Source organism: Ixodes scapularis, unplaced genomic scaffold, assembly GCF_016920785.2.
Source record: "Ixodes scapularis isolate PalLabHiFi unplaced genomic scaffold, ASM1692078v2 PGA_scaffold4__175_contigs__length_147842914, whole genome shotgun sequence".
NCBI classification, from domain to species: domain Eukaryota; kingdom Metazoa; phylum Arthropoda; class Arachnida; order Ixodida; family Ixodidae; genus Ixodes; species Ixodes scapularis.
The window spans coordinates 2,067,235-2,084,376 of record NW_024609879.1 but is presented as its reverse complement, the minus strand read 5'-3'; the positions used below and the strand labels follow the sequence as shown (position 1 = coordinate 2,084,376).

At 44.1% G+C, this 17,142-nt stretch overlaps 1 protein-coding gene across 1 annotated transcript in view; it reads left to right on the top strand.

Annotated features, from left to right (window-relative positions):
- LOC8026823 (ryanodine receptor) overlaps window positions 1-17,142 on the top strand; it is a 561,398-nt gene that overhangs the window by 118,850 nt on the left and 425,406 nt on the right. Inside the window, exons 20-21 of the mRNA XM_040217827.3 lie at window positions 809-1,047; window positions 3,340-3,532. Of these exons, the coding sequence (XP_040073761.2) occupies window positions 809-1,047; window positions 3,340-3,532 (432 nt within the window). The remainder of the gene's footprint in view (window positions 1-808; window positions 1,048-3,339; window positions 3,533-17,142) is intronic.

Sequence of the window (17,142 nt, the reverse complement as noted above, 5' to 3'; positions counted from 1 at the left end):
TGATAAGCTGAAAGCGGCAGTGCACAATTGCTGGCCGTAGAATCTGCAGCAAGATGCTTTCTCCCGCAACATTGAGACCATTGGTGAAGCGTTGTTGCACATGTGTTTAACGAGGGGTTGACTATGTTGAATAGTGACAAACTTCATTTAACCCTGTTTCGATTATTGTGCAGGGGAAAGTAAATTGCGGTTACTTTTTGTCTCCGCCTCGTAGATGTTGCGAAATGGAATATATATATGCCTTTCCAGAAAGTTCAAAATTCCTGCTGTGTATTTCAATGACGTAGTACGCAGGAAAACTCTCCCAGTGCAAAGTTATACTTGTTTCAAACCTTGCGAGACTGGCTGCCGCTTGACCTGGTACAGCTTGTGCATAGTTGCGAGGAGCGTTTTTCACCTTGCAGTTCATGATTTGTTTTAAACTGCGGAAGGCATGTATAACAAACTTTTTTCAAACGGCTATATAATGAACTGGATACCCACGGTAAGTTCCAAACGCTACACAAATTATTTTTAGCAGTGCGAACGTTGAATAGCGGTTAAAACGGGGAAGTACTGAACGCGAGTGCAAGGGCCTTTTAGAGTTAAGGCAAGACGTTTACATCTCCCGTCATTGTTTTTATATCAGACTGATTACTGTCGAATCCCGTCCTTTGTAATGCGCCAGCAACTCAAGAACAACAACACTCAAGGTACGCGAACGTCCTTCCGGCCATTGCTTGGCTGCGTAGCAAAAGACCGCGAGTGCAGGGGGTGATCCAGTGAACAGTGACGGTGTGGCCGCCAACTGGGGGATGGCTCTGTTCAGCATGCAGCCCAACATATTCGTGGGGCGGGTGGAGGGGGCGGCCCTGTTCCGGCGCTGGTACTACGAGGCCATGGTGGACCACTGCGAGCAGCGGAGCCACCTGGAGCCGCACCTGCGCATCGGGTGGGCCAACACGGCGGGCTACGTGCCCTACCCGGGGGGCGGCTCCAAGTGGGGCGGCAACGGCCTCGGGGACGACCTCTACTCCTTCGGCTTCGACGGGGCCTGCCTCTGGACCGGTGCGTTCAGACCCCTTTACGCCACCTTCTGAGCGTACCACGCTTGCAGACCGCAGTATCGCAGTGGTCTTCAATTTTACAACGATAATCGTTATTAGAGAGTTTTAGGGAACCGTTTTTCCACACCCGATACGGTACGATGGGCCCTCCGGTACGAACTGCGCATGCGCTAACGCAGAACACTCGCATGTGCGCAGTTCGTACCCGAGGGCCCATCGTACCGTATCGGATGTGCAAAAACGGTTCTCTAAAATCTCTGTTGGGGGTTCTAGTGAATCGTTTCTTTACCTCCGACAACGATGCGATGCATGCGCAAAGGCGTCGCGGATTATCGGGGATCGCTATCAGAGTTATGTAAAAGTTCCGATTTCGTTGAACGTTTTTCTGCCGCGCTACGCTCTCCGTGAAAACGACGCCGCTAGTGCGCATGTGCACTGCTAGCATTGTCTTTTAGAGTTCCGGATATGGCAGGCTGTGTAAAGATAAGATCATGCACGTGAATCCGGACGTATTTTTTGTTTATTGTTTTTATGTTACTCCGGAATTTGCGTTAAACACGTCATAAAAAAAGGTTTTGGAAAAAATAAAAACATATGTCAACAAAAAAAATGTTTGAGTACGCCAGAACGACATATTAGATTCTTGAAGTTTTCGTGTTTTTTTATGTTTGTTGACACCTACTACGCAAAGTACAAACATAAAAAAAAACTCAAATATCTTTTTTGATTTAGAAATGATCGTGGGAACTATTGATTTAAATATATGTACTGCATTGTGGAGGTTATATATTTCGAGTTACAAATGCGCAAACATGGCTCCTTTGACGTTTCCTCACTAGATTTCTGAGCCGTTATCTAAAGAGGTTGAGTACCTACACCATCAAACTTTATGTCATATATTTGTATTAAAACGTTATTTCGAATGAAATAGAGATAATTGCTTTATCTCAAAGATGTATTTTTTTTGTGGCGCTCCAAACTTGTCCTAAAGAACAGAGTTAGGAAATCTCACGTGGCAATTAAGGAAAAAGCCATCTACGATTTTTTCTGAAATTCGTAGTGCATGATAGTTATCCACCGTACTCTTATGTTAATTCATAAAAAAAACAAAAAAACATGTGGCATCATTCTGATTTCTTCAATGTCACAGCACTGCGAAGCGTACCTCCTACACCGGCATGTTTGTCCAAGGCCGCAGACGGGGCGATCTTGGGATTTTGTGCATTTCATGACTAGATATGCTTCGTGCTGCATTCGGGTATTGGGCTGGAGCTCGAGTATTCTGCTAATTAAAACAATACGCGCATTAATCGTATTTTGTATCTATTTAACAAATAATCCTGTTTTGCCCTTTAAAATTACAAGTTCTAGGGGCTTTAGCTTAATTTTTTCCACTTGTAATCGCTACTATTAACGTTTTTTAGAGGAAGTGGTAGAAACGTAATAGCAGATGTGCAAATATTATGCAAATATTTATATATATATTTGCAATGAAGTGAGAGTTTTTGAGTCATCAAGATTGATACACTGCTATTCCTAACTGTAGTAGGTACGGCTGATCAAGGTAAACCTGCGACTTCACTGGTAGACTTTTACTAAGACGTCCATTGATAACGCTAACTTTGCGCGGGGTTTCGTTAAGATGCCGTATTGCATGGTTTCAAGGCTGAATACGTCGGCTCGCTCCATGAGACCAATTAATGCTTTCGCATTAAAAACACCTTTAATGAAGGTCTCGAATAGACCCCTTTTGAAAGTCACGTGCCGATTAATAGAAGGTCAGAACTACTGCACCATGGCGGAACAACTGATAATGGGAAGGAGCTGAGCTAGTTGGGTTGTACATACTTGGATTGTGGAAACCAGTTGAACTTACCCAGGTGCCAGTGATCGGATGTCTTTTCTCCTTTTTCTCCTCACCCTTTTCTGTAAGTTCAGCTGGCTTCCACAATCCAAGGAACAGCCGATATCGCGGAACGTGTAAGTCATTCCATAAGATAGGGAACGTCGGAGCGCGCGCGCGGCCAACACTATAAGACGAATCAACAGCGTCGTAAGTGGAAAGACAATGCGGTCACCACCTTTTTTGTTGGCGTGTTTTTGCCTTCTAATCCGACCCAACGCATAAAGTGGGCAGTGACGTTGCTGTTCTAGTCCGCCATTGTACAGGAATTCCACAGCTGCGAACAGAGGGAAGTCTTTCGAAATGGGTTTTTATAGGCGATTTATCGTAACTAGAGCCCAGAAACTATAACCTTAACAGTGACTATCGAACGGCGCTCATACTTTCCAGGTGGCCGCAGCAACGCCGTCCGCAACGCTCCGGCGCCCTTCATCCGCAAGGGCGACGTGGTTGGCTGCATCATTGACCTCAACGTACCCGTGATTAGCTTCACCGTCAACGGCATCAAGGTGAAGGGCTGCTTTCGCAACTTCAACACCGACGGCATGTTCTACCCGGCCATCAGCTTCTCCGCAAAGCTCAGGTGGGTCCCGCCACTCGCACTTGCTTTCGCAAATTTCGTTTTCATCTTCCTTATTTCCCCATACCATTTGCTTTTTTGTTTATTGCTGTAGCAGGTTCAGGTTGTACATAATGCCATAGGAGAGCAAAAAAAATCATATTCTCTCGTAAACTATACAAAAATGATAAGATAGCAGTGCTTGCATTGAGATAGAATACAAAGATGTTATGTCAATTTGTTACAGGGAGATGGCAAAAAAATGGCAGCCTCAGCAAGGACAACGATATAGCACGTTAAAATAAAGGCTATAAATAATATTTCTGATGGGTCCATCGGCGTCTCGCTAGAGTTTGAGTAAGCCTGTGGCGTTATCGAGTTTAGCCAGAAAAAAAAATTAGGATGTAAACGACATGACGCGGAGCAATAAAATGCTAAATAACCTCGTATCGACTTTCCCGGGGTTGTTGAAAACTTAAATATAACCTAGAAAGCCCGCGCTCTACAAAATCAGGTCTCGCGCTACGAAGTCTGGTGCTGCCTGTCATATTTTCACTCGCCTTCTCTATTCGTTCTGAGCCTTTTAACATAGAACGTGTTTATGGGGTGTATTTCATTGAAAAGTGCAACGCGGAAAAACGGAAATCATTACACGCGGGCCAAGGAAACATAAATGATGCATAGCCCATAGACGGCAATGCAGAACCATTTGATAGATATAAAATGTATAATTAGTTATAATATTTTATAATAATATTAATAGCTTTATTTTCAGCAATGAGGTACAGTGTTGGTGGGGGCTTTGGTAAAAAAAAAAGCTGTCAAAACAGCGTGTCCGGTCCCGAGGCCCCAGATGTGTAGCAGCAGCAGAAAAAGTTCACAAAAAATCATATTGCACATCAGCAAGATGTTCAAAACAAAAGAGTCAAACTAGCGATAGTATTGATATAACGAAAAACGAACATATAAACATTCCACTCAAAATTGATCGGTTTGGCTAAGAATTCAGACGTTCCTTGGTTACCTGCAGACGTAATTTCAAGCTCGTTCAAGCAACATAACATTAGCTCTATTCACATAATTGAAACCAGAAAGATTTACCAAGGTGCTTAGCGGGAATCGAAACCAGCCCCATAGGAACTCCAGTCCGACAGCTTTGGTCGGTGACACAAGCAGAAGATGAATGAGACCGCAAGCTATTGGACTAGTACGACTTACTTTAAAAGGCATAAAAGCGCAGAAAAAAACAAGGACGAAGACGAAGTAAAACAGGCACAAGGTGCAACGCAACAAAAGTGTGTTTAAGGTAAAAAGCTAACCGTTCCAAAAAACTTTACACACTAACGCTACATGAGGCTCGAAAAGAAACCTCTCCATCTTTATCGATACACTTCAATACACACTAGTGGTTCTCGGCGGATCACGCAAAAACCTTAGCCAGAGGCGAGGGTTAGGACAGCTTCCCTCTCCCTGACTGGAGAGGTCCTGGTTAAGTGGTTGGACGACCCAATTTGTAGTGATAGTTTGATAACGCTCATAAAGCAAGGGATGTCACGTGCTAGATCCCGATCTGAAAGGGCATAGCAGTGGGGATGGAGGACCGGTGGAGCCAAAACCTCGCTCTGACGTGCGTGCCGCAGTGAAAAGTCAAATACTAACGTCCCCCAATTCTCTTTTAGTTGAGGGAGTAAAGAAGGCAAAGATAGGTTATCAAGAAAGAACAGTTAGAAGACACGTCATTGGACCTTCATCGAAGTGTCACAGAGGCCTTCTTCATAATGGGAGGTAACTCGTAGAAGTTGTAGCAAGAGTGGGTGCTGTTTTTCTTTTTTTTTTTTTTCACATGATACCCAGAATCTTGATGTCCAGCAAGGAAGTCCTGTTTCGCCGTTGCAAACTCGCAAATGAAATATATTCCACCGTGTAGTGCTTCCAATGAACTTGTGGAATGACGTCCTCCGACTGGCACATGATATCACGATGGCTTGATATCAAGGTGGAATGCGCAGGACTGAGAGAATACTCGAGTCTTTTTCCTGGCCCGGAGCCCAAGGAAATATTAAGATTTGTACGCTCGTGCAATGTGTGCCAAGAACAATCCCTAAAGGGATGGTAGCCATGGCTCCATTGGCGCGGGTACGGATTATTGAGACTTCATTTAAGCGGGTTGCTATCGACCTCAATGGGGTCCTACACCCCACGTCTAAAAAAAGAAATCGGTTCATACTTACCATCATTGACTTCGCAACTCGATATCCTGAGGCTGTCGCACTCCCGTCAGTTGATTCGAAGACTGTAGCGAAGGAGTTACTCGAGATGTTTTCTGGAATGGGACTGCCACATAAAAATCTCTCAGACAGAGGTACAGTTTTACTTCGGATTTGATGAAGTAAGTAACAAAGTTCCTCTCCATCAAGCACTTCTTGTCTACGCCTTACCACCCCACGTGCGGTAGTCTCGTGAAATAATTTAACGGTACCTTGAAACAAATGGCCAAAATTATGTGAGAAGAGGAACCCCGCTTTTGGAATGAATATTTGGCTCCGTTGCTCTTCGCCTATTGTGAACCCCCATAGGCCAGTTTGGGCTTTTCGCCTTTCAAACTCATTTATGTAAGACACGTGAGAGGGCGGCTGTCGCTTCTGAAGTAAGTACTTCTCGCCTCTCAGTCGTGCCTCAGTTTCTAGGGAGGGAATCAACCAGGAAGTGAGGACAAGATACTGTTATGTCTTGGAGCTGCGGAGTGGGCTAGTGTAGCCGATGGAATTAGCTCACCAGGAGCTGGGCGAAGTCCGTGAGGCTCAAAAGCGCAATTGCGACCGGGGAGGAAGGCAACTGAGCGTAGGAGACCGGGCCTTGATTTTGTTGCCTACCAGCCACAACAAACTTCTGATTCTCTGGAAAAGCCATTTTACTGTCATTGAGAATAAAAACGAAGTGGATTACAAGATATATTTAGGCCGTACTTGCAAAGTGTTTCACATCAACATGCTAAAACGGTATGAAGAGCGCGCAAACCACTGCTGTGGTGCGCTGAACAAGTGGGTTCTTTTATAGCGATAGAGGACGAGGAAGGCAGAAGAGAACTTACATCTATCATCGAAAACGCTCAAGAGTCGGGTGCTACGCTGGAGTTTTCTATTGCAAGAATACTCGTTTCTCACCGACACACCTGATATTTGGTTAGACAAAAAAATTGAAGGGGTTTTTTCATTGATGTGTGTAATAAACCGACGGAAAGAAGGGGAGAAGGAAAGTTAACCGGACACGAAGGCGAAGGCCAAGTGAAGGGAAGAAGAGGGAGACAAGGGGGTGACGTGTACAAAAAACTGCTAGTATTTGACCCGGACGAATTAGAGATGAAGGCAAAGCTGGATGGAAGTTCTGTACGATGTAACCAACGGCCAGGAACGTAGGAAACTCGAGCTCTTTGGTAAAGTTTCTAGATCAACCGATACCACTTTCGTGAGAAAGGTTTCTAAAACGTCGAGTCAAACAGCAGGATTGTTCAGATGACTTTCAAGGATGGAATCATCGTGGACGAAATCAAGAAGGAAATTCATGTCGAGTGCTGCAAAGTACTCTTTCCGGTGCCCGGTAGAGCCCCTCTTTGCCTTCCGATTCGGCGCAAGATACAAATGAGAAAAACGCCATGTTCCCAAATGCACGGAACGTCATCGGTATGCCCACGAGAGCGCAGACTGTGTCTGTACCTGCGCAGCAATAGCTCAAGAACGGAAAGAAGAAGATGCGAACCGCTTCAGATGGATGAGGCAGAAGACGCGACAGAAGGGGCCGTGTCTGAGAACCCCAGCACCAAAGAAGCAACCGGAATCGCCCTCCCTGTAAAACAGGATAAAGCAGTGGGGACATCTCAAGGCATTCATCTAGAAGAAAAAAATCGAGAAAAAGGGGATGAAGAAGGAAGTGGCAAGGTGTCTGTCTACTCATGCAACACAAGGGGTGCAGAAAACTTCGACGATCGCTGTGATTAGCACATGAACCACGGAGGGGAGAGCAAAGATATTGACAGCGTGTACAGAGCTGCCAACCAGGCCGGCAAACGGCAAAGAAACCAGCCACCACACGAGGCCTCGCTTGAAGACGAGGGACGTGGCAGGTGGCCGTGGAACAGGGTATGGGCCTCAGCCATTGCGTATTGTCATTCAAGCCTCGAAGACCGGTGGCCAACCGAAGTTGCAAGGACTCACTCTGAGAGGTTTCGAACGTTTGTTTGTGCACATTTTATGCGTGAAAACTACTTCTTGGACGAAATGTTTCTTGGGCGAACACTAACAACCTTTCACTATTTACTGTCAAAGTAATCATGGTGGAGTGAATCCCACCTATCCGTTTTGCCACCTTTAATGTAAGGGGAATAAACTCTCGGGAAAAAAACAGTACCGTCGCAAATACTTCCTAATGATGAAGATATTGACATCATCGGCCTCTAGGAAGCAAAAATAGAATATGACGGGGTAATAGAGCAAGGTAATTGAGCCCTTTCTGTGTAAATACGAGACATGTGTCAGTCATGTAGTAGGCATGTTCGCACAGTGATTTTTATTTCTTGCGAAAAACAAATAGATCTGACCGAAATGAGAATTTCCGCAAACCACGCAAGTCACCTTATTGTTTGTGATTTCCTTTTAAAGAATTAACACTGGCGGGTGTTATGCGTTTATGCACCGAAACAAACCAATGAAAGAGAAGCGTTTTCTTGACACTTCGCGAATTATTTAAATTAAGAAAGGCGTGTTGTTTTCTTACACTTCATTTGTGCGTGTAGCGTGCAGGATAGGGCTACTATAAATCGAGTCACCGCTGGGTCACATGAAGTAAACCCCTTCTCTGTAAAAAGGTATGATCGAAGATTTAAAAACGCAAAAAAAATGAAAAAAATGGTCGTGAAGTGTCAATTTTCCCCAGAGCCACAGTCTGTGATATTTGCTTGTCTTTAAACTGTGGTATGTTATAAAGGTGCTATGTTGGGCACGCACCAAGCATACCAAAAAAAAAATGCATAGGGTGTTTGCTCTGTTTATATGGAAAGAGTGCAGGGGAACCGGTCCGAGTGGACAATCTTTTTCTGCGTCCTTCCCGGGAAAGTCTTGGGTTGTCACGTCTATTTATGGGACAGTTATTTATATATATATATATATATATATATATATATATATATATATATATATATATATATATATATATATATATATATATATATATATATATATATATATATATATATATATATATAGCTTACTTCAGTGTCCGTCAACAGCTAGAGGTCTTCAGGACTGTACACTTCGTGGAATAAAATACAATCACTGTCGTTGCCAAAGGCAGAGTAAAAAGTAAGTAAAATAAACGTCATCAAAATCAAGCAAATCAAGTAAGATAAGGCAGAAGTGTCTCCCAGACATCTAATGATTTAGCGATACAAATCAAATATAAATGTCGTGCTCCAAAAAAAATCAAAATGTATGTCACTTGCAAACGTATATTTGGACACTTGACGTGCTTATCGGCATAAAAAGTGTGGAGACATTTATGTGTTTTCCCAGATGGGACTCTGAAACACAGCGACGACAATAACTCAACATAATCAAGTGTACGACATTGCGTAAAAATATCACGTGACGTTCAAGCCTCCTGCCATAAAAAGTCTTAAGGTCAAGGTCATCTAAAACATAGCTGTATCTTTAAAAACGGCGGCGAACAAAGCGTCTATCGTATACAATACGAATAAAGTTCCGTTCGACATTTTCAATTATATTACCATAGGACAAAGGCACAGAATTCAAAATTACATAAGTAAACTTGAAACGCTACCGGACAAGTGAAAAATAAAGAGAGCGAATGCAGTGTGGTCTGCAAATGTTTGTTGTTAACCGTGATACAGCTCCAATGCATCGTAGTGCCTGACAGGCTATGTTGAACACATGCTGGTGAAATAGCCTGGAGTCCGTTTGAACACCAAGGTACCGTACAAGATCCACGTGCTGTATCGGACTGCGAGAGAAAATATAGCTGAACACGATGCACTCGTGTCTTCTGCTCACTGACATTACAGAAGTTTTCTTGAGATTTAGTTGCAGTTTATTTGTTTTGCACCATTGCTCAACCAAACATACGTAATTTTGTAACAGAAAGCAGTCATGCACATTTCCAAACTCTCTGAACAATTTCAAGCCATTACCGTACAGTGACTCTTTAGAGTGGTGCACCTACGACGGCAAATCATTAATGAACACTAAAAGCCACAATCGCCCAAGGTTGGAGCCCTGGGACACACCTGATAATGATACGAACGGCTGAGACGTGCAGTCTGAAAAACTAACTCGATTCTGGCGATTTCCCAAGTAACTTGCAAACCTTGAATAGTAAGTCGTGCATTAGCCATACTTATTAATTTTGTATTTATGTGAACAAAAGTATGTTATGTAAAACCTTGTCAAACCCCTTTGACATATAAAAATATATAGTGTCTATTTGACTGCGGCTGTGTACTAAAGGCGCGCTAAGCCCGAGGAAAGCACTCATACTTGTCTCAATAGACCTGCCTTATATGAAACCGTACTGCAATGTTAATATTTTTGCTCAAAATTAAAAAAAAAAGTTAGGCGTTCATAGATGACAATTTTGAAAACTTTTTTTTTTTAAATCCGCACAAAAGTCATTTTTGTGCGGTTTATGTACTTCACAGGGATCTCCAGACCTAAATATTGGCAGAACCACACTCCACCGAGAAGGAAACACAGCGCGCTCTAGTCATTAGTTATACACTTGAGTTAGAGCTGGAACTAGGATTGCAACGTATCCTCTGATAATGAAGTTCGGGATGCCGTCGTGGCCGGAAGAAATTCTTGATTTTAGCTTACACACAGCAAGTGACACCTCGTTTTCTGATGCACGTTCACAAACTAAACAGTCAAAAGTTTCCACAAGGTTCAAACCTTGTTGAAACGAAGAATTAAAATGACGAGCGAACGCCTCACACACCTCTTCCGGTGTGCAATAAAGCTTACCATCGGTTCTCAACACAGTTGCGCTGACATTGTTCTTGCTTTATGTTCGCACATGACGCTAGAACGATACGGTTTTTTTTTTTTTTAAGTTCAGTCCCAGACTGTCCCAGTAAAGTCCCTCGTCACGGCCAAGAAGTTTTTTTTATAAACTATTGTTATACAGATTGAGAATCTGTAGTGCCAGTACTCAAAATTCAACTTCTCATATAGCCTATGGTAATGTCGCTTTTTTCATATATAATATTTTAAATATGTTAAAAAAAAACAAATGGGGAACTTTGACTTCTTTGCACAAACTTTAAGTATAAATTCTTCCATGGCATCCTGTACAATCATCGTCAGCATTATGGACGGAAGTGTCAACCCTCGTGACGCTGAAAAAACCTGACCAATCATGGCTACGCAGGCGGCCGTATGGCCCCGCGTAATCGCCATAGGCATGTCTAAAATTAGATAACTGTTTCACTTTTGCACTCGGAATGACAAGAGAAAAGAAGAAAAAAGGGCGGATGAAACTTTTCAACTGGTACAAGCATGTCGCTTGCGTGACTCACATCAAAGACAGGAACATTAGTTCTAACAAATCTGGAACGTTTCCGGAAATTTGTTTTATTGTGTTAAGCTGATACAATTAATTAAAATGGATGAACTCGAATAGGCATTGTGCTTTCTCACCCACTACGCCAGTGCAGTCATTGTGGATTAAGCCTGCTGACCAATCAACCTTTCAAAGATAGAAGTCGGCATAAATGTGTACTTTGTAGTTCGAGAAATCAACTTTGTTTTCGATGTCTGCAAAATTTTCTGTAGAAACGCTGATTTGGGAGTTGGGAGGAAAGAAATAACAACCGATGAGGCTTAAGAAATTGGAAACAGCGCGCAAAGAAGACGAAGACAGCGAGAGTAGACCACAGGACAAGCGCTGACTATCAACTGAAGTTTTATTAGAAACGGCTCAAAGAAGAAAACACCACAAAGCCAACCAACGCCGAAACAACCAATGGCGTGTCGCTCACCAGGCGTCTATAAAATCTTTATCTTTTTTGTGAAGATAAACCGAAGGCTCGCTGACGCAGGGCCCCGAGCCAGCTTTTTCGATTTCATGCGCCTCCAGCACTTCTCTTTGCACTTTTGTGCGTTCCTGCCAATGATTATGGTATTTCTGAAGACGGGGTGACACAAGCAGTCTCTGCAGTGTACATATAAGAGACCTCCTGTCATTGACCGCAGGGAACAGGCATGTTCACGTATTCTCTCATTGACGCAGCGTCCCGGTTGTCCTTTATAAACCTGGCCGCATGACAATGGGATTTTGTAGATGACACCCACCACGCAATCCACGAACTTGTTGACATGTTTAACCGTACATAACCTCTTGTTACTGCTTGCCTGGTTTACGCGCGGGCAAAATCGTGCTGATTTGCGAGGCGCCGAAAAATCCATTGGCACATTGAACCGGTTAGCCACTTTTTTAAATTATGTGAAACCTTATGTATATATGGGATAACCTGAGGCCTTTGTTTAGGCTTTACTTTTGGTTCCTCAAAACCACTCCTCACATTTTTCAAGAGTGTCGGAGAGACACCAAGCAAAACGGACAGAGGAAATCCTGCTTTTAAAAGTCGCTTGATCTGGGCTTCATAGCTGTCAACCATGGCATGGTGACAAGACCTGTACAGTGAAGCTTGGAGGCATGACGTGGCAATGCTTCGTTTCACAAGTTTAGAATGGGCGGAATCGTATGGCAGGATTTCATTTTTGGTTCGCGGGTTTTAACACCAACGCACATGTTACCCGGTGAATAGCAGCCGTAAATCCAAAAACTGCTAGTTCTGATCGTCTTGTAGTTCGTAGGTGAACTTTAGGCCTGCAGAGCAGCGCTTAAAAATGGTCATTACATAATCTACTACCTTTTGCAACGACAATTTGCCGAGAGCCCCTAAGAACACTAGATCATCGTCAAGATATCTGTATCCATTGCACACCTGTTGACACAATGCCATTTCCATGGACCTATCAAACTTCGCTAGGCAAATGTCGCATAGCACCGGAGCAACGCTCGAGCCGATGCAAATGCCCTCACTCTGTACATATTAACTTCCGCCGAAAAGGACGAAGGTGTACTGCAACTAGAGCATTAGGTGTTACAAAAAACCGTCAATCCCCACTCCGCTGGCATTCTGGAAGGCAGCAACACCATTTTATTCAATGCACTCATGCACCGGCAGGAACAAGCTTTTGTTTGGCACAGCCCAGTTAAAAATAACCATTGGGTCCAATAAGTTATTGACAATTAGAACCAATGGGGAATCCTATCTGTGATTTCGGACTCCTAGTTAGAAAAAGTCAATTGGTTCCAATTAGTTGTCGACAATTAGAACCAATGGGGAATCCTATCTGTGATTTCGGACTCCTAGTTAGAAAAAGTCAATTGGTTCTAATTAGTTATCGACAATTAGAACCAATGGGGAATCCTATCTGTGATTTCGGACTCCTAGTTAGAAAAAGTCGATTGGTTTCAATTGTCGAAATCTAATTGAACATCACCAATTTGAACCAGTTCGGCATTGTCAATAGGATGCAACCAATTGGAAAAAACCTATTTCTGTTTTCGGACTCCCAATAGGAAAAAAGCAATTCGTCCAACTGTTCAAATCATATTGACAGATATGAATTGGGACAACCATTAGTGTTTGGATATCCCAAACTAGAAAAAGTTGCAACTAGATCTAAAGGTAGATAATCACAGTCTTTATTTAACTTATTGGAAATGATTTCTTGCTTCTAGGCATTGTCGTTTTCTTCCAGGAACAGCTGCAGCTTCCCTAAAATAAAGGATAAATATGCATTAAATGACCTTATTGGATTATAAATGTTTAAATCAAGCTTAGAAACATACTAAACTTTTTTTTTCGCTGCAAAGAAATTAGTTGCAGTGGTATAAACCTGCAGGCCTTGCATTAAAAGGCAAACATCCCTGGGTGACAGAAACACTCTGGTCAAAATTGGGAGATGAAGCTTTTGCCGAGACTGGGCTAAATTTGCATCTGGGATGGTTTAAGACTACTATGTTTCCTATGAGCCTGTGAGACATAATCTGTGCTATAAGGAGAAGAAACAGTCAATTCAAAGGCATCTCTGTAAAGCTGGCCAGTGCACCTGAAATATGCTTAAAGTGTGCATGGGCGAAAAAATAAGTGTCTTCCGCATCTCGAAAAGAAATCGTGCATTGCAGGCTGTGTTCCAAATCTTACTCGAATGGATCAGAGGCAACGCAAGACGCGGGTAGGTTTTTGAACTTACCCTGAGTGGAGACAGAGTAAATTTTGAAACATAGCTGCAAATAGTCCGCCGGATGAGATGCAAAATTTTCGGCACCTACTGTTATTTTATTAGAAGTCATCAACTTCCGGAAGTAATAACCCGACATCACCGACCGACCGACCCCCCCACCCCACTTCCCACTCATCGAAAATGCCCCCGAAATCGCTTAATTTTGAATCCCAAAGCTTCAATTTTTGAAACTGTGCCCAGTCAGTGTTTTCAGCAATTCATAGTTTAGTTTTGAGATGCTTAAAACGCACTTAACTTTCCTCGCGGATACCCAACAACTTCCGAACTGATAGCTGCCTGGACAATTTTCTTCTCTAAAGCTATATATTCACGCTCGCATCGTTCACTGAAGATCAAACAACGAGTGTCTCAGTAGATCTAACAATCCGAAATCCCCAAACTGCAGCGCAGCAAGGACAAAGAAAATTTCTTACCTTGCTCCCATAAACGTTTGTTGCCACTCATTCGCGCTCGAACAAGCTGGCAGGTCAAATGAAGTAATTATCACCACACCATTGAGCACTCTGCAGCAGTAAAACACAAAAAAAAACGTTCTTGAATCATTGCCATAACCATGCTACGAATGCCGTACACGCCATCGGCGCCATGTGCTTCGTGCTCATGGAGAATAGAAGGGTAGGAGAGGGCATGACGTCGGCCGCGTAGCCTCCACAAGCCATGCTCCCTCGACGCCTCGCCTCTTTCTCATTTCCCTCCTTACTCTCCTCACTTACCATGCCAACGTGACCACATCACGTGACCGTAGCTAGCATTGGTCTTGCTATGGGGTACTAGAATACACCACAGTCTAGCCTTCGACCCGATAAAACCTACCGGACGGAGCGCGCGCAAGCCTGGAAGGAGTCCTTCTACAATCACCACCCATCTCACACGTGACATGCACGCGCACCAATCACCAGGCAGATCTGCGGTCACGCTGGGCACAAAATCGTTTAAACTTTTTATGACTAGGCTTCACCAATATTGCAACGTGCCCCCTCCTAGTACTTCTAACCTCCTTGTTCGTGCTTCCTCCGTCCTCGCGGCGCCATCTTTGCCGCCCAGTGTACACCGACGCTGCCGGCAAGTCCGACTAAATCTAGAAACAGATTTTTTTTTCGTTTTTTTTTATTAAATAGTGTACGAATTTTTTCTCCCTTTCAAATTGCGATGTTGAAAACTTTTTTTGCAACGCAATACTGGAAAAAAAAATTGCAATCTTTGGAAACTGTGGTGAGGAAAGAGATAATGGCAAGTTCTGTCCCAGTGCCAATCGAATTTTATTGATCCCAATCGGAGATCAATCATAAAGTTGGAAACATTGAATCTAATTAGAGTGACCAATTTGGTGACCCAGTGCCAAATGAATTTTATTGATCCCAATTGGGATGACCAGTTGGAAACATTGAATCCAATTAGAGTGACCAATTAGGTGGCTGAGTGCCAATTGAATTTTGTTGGTCCTAATTGGGGTAACCAGTTGGAAACATTGAATCCAATTAGAGTGACCAATTAGGTGGCCCAGTGCCAATTGAATTTTGTTGTTCCTAGTTGGTGTAACCAATTGGAAACATTGAAACTAATTAGAATGACCAGTTGGATGACCCAGAACCAATTGAATTCCATTGACTCCAGTTGGTTCCAATTGAATATCCTAATTGGAGCCAATGGTTATTTTTAACTGGGAGAGCAAAAGAGTTCTTCCACGTCGACTGAAAACGCCATCGAGTTGTCGGGAACGTCCTTACTAAAGGACTCAATGAGGGACTGCGGATTTTAGACGAGGAAGGGATCATGAAGCTCTAGAGCACTCAGATGCTTTTGCAGGTAATAGCTGACCATTTTTGTCTTTTTTGCGCGCTGTTCCCAATTTCCTAAGTCATGAACCAACACGCCTGCATCACCTTCCTAAAACCGATGAGGCAGTTGGAGCCGTCTTACGCTGGCATCTTAACCCAGACGTATTCCTCGTAGGTCTCAAGGTACCCAAAATAAGGATTTCCACGCTATGAGGACACCGCCCCCATTTCAACCATCGCTCCTAAACACGGAATACTGATCTGAGAAGTATGAGTGGTTTGTGCAGGAGGATTTTTAACCAAGTTTTGGTCAAACAAAGGACATCACATTCGTAGACGTAGGCACTAGCGAAAACGCCTCAGTTTGTTCTGAGGCACTACGTGTTTTAGAAGTATAAGCTCGTTTTGCGCGACGCCATTAGTTGTTGTTAGGGCGACATCAAACTCTTAGAAAAACCGCGAAGGCGACAAGCTACTGTAAAAGGTACAGAAGATGCAGCTAGCGGGCCACACCTCGGATTTGTAAAGACTTTCAAGCAGTCCTTCGTCCAGGGAAACGCGGAAGGGAGTGTACGAGTGGTCCCTTCTTTTCAGTCTCGTACATGTCACCGTTCTGTCTCTAATGAATCCCGCCAGTATCTCCTGTACCGCGGACGCCCCGGTACCCGAAGCTAGACGAGAGACGATAAGGCCTCTGGCTGACGGCGCTTTTGGCGCTATTTCGAGTGTGCACTGCTTAGCAGTGCCAAGCGTAGCTGGAGGCCTCGTGGGATTGCTCACCGGTTTCGCTGAGGGGTGGTGGACCTTGCACAGAGGACGAGCAGTAGAAGGCTGGGACGTCCTCACCCGAAAAGCCTCGGCTAGTCGCGGAGACACAGGCGAAGCGTTGCGCTGGTGCTGCCGGTGGACCGACGAAGTGCAGCGGCAAAAGATCCGTTTACTCGACGACACATTCGCGCAAATCGCGTATTTTCACACGAAGAGCCACATTTTCGACCCGTAGCTGTCGCACTCCAAACGTTAGAGCGTCTATTTGACCTGGCATCTTCCGCATCAGCGATACGACGTTCGGAGATATGGAGCCGCCGACAGTACTCGCTATCTCTGGGCAAGACGCAGATTTTTCGCTAGGTGTGTCCACGGTTCCGTTAGCGCAGGCAAGCTGGGCTGCAGAGCGGTCAGGTCGCTTCACGCACTTGACGCCTTTGTACCTGCTGGACCCAGACTGCATGAGGAAATTGTATTCGTCGGATCGAATGTCCAAGCACTTGCAATGTAACCGGTGTTCACACGACACTTACGGCAGAAATTGCTGTCTGCCACGAATAGGCTCGGAGCAGCGCGCACAGCCGTCCGCCTTCGCCGCCATCTTGTCAAAAGCTGCGTCACGTTTCATTTATCTGCGCGACCAGAGGCACCCGCTCTTGGGAGTTATGTTTCAAACCGGGCTCACAAGCCTCATACCATCATTTCT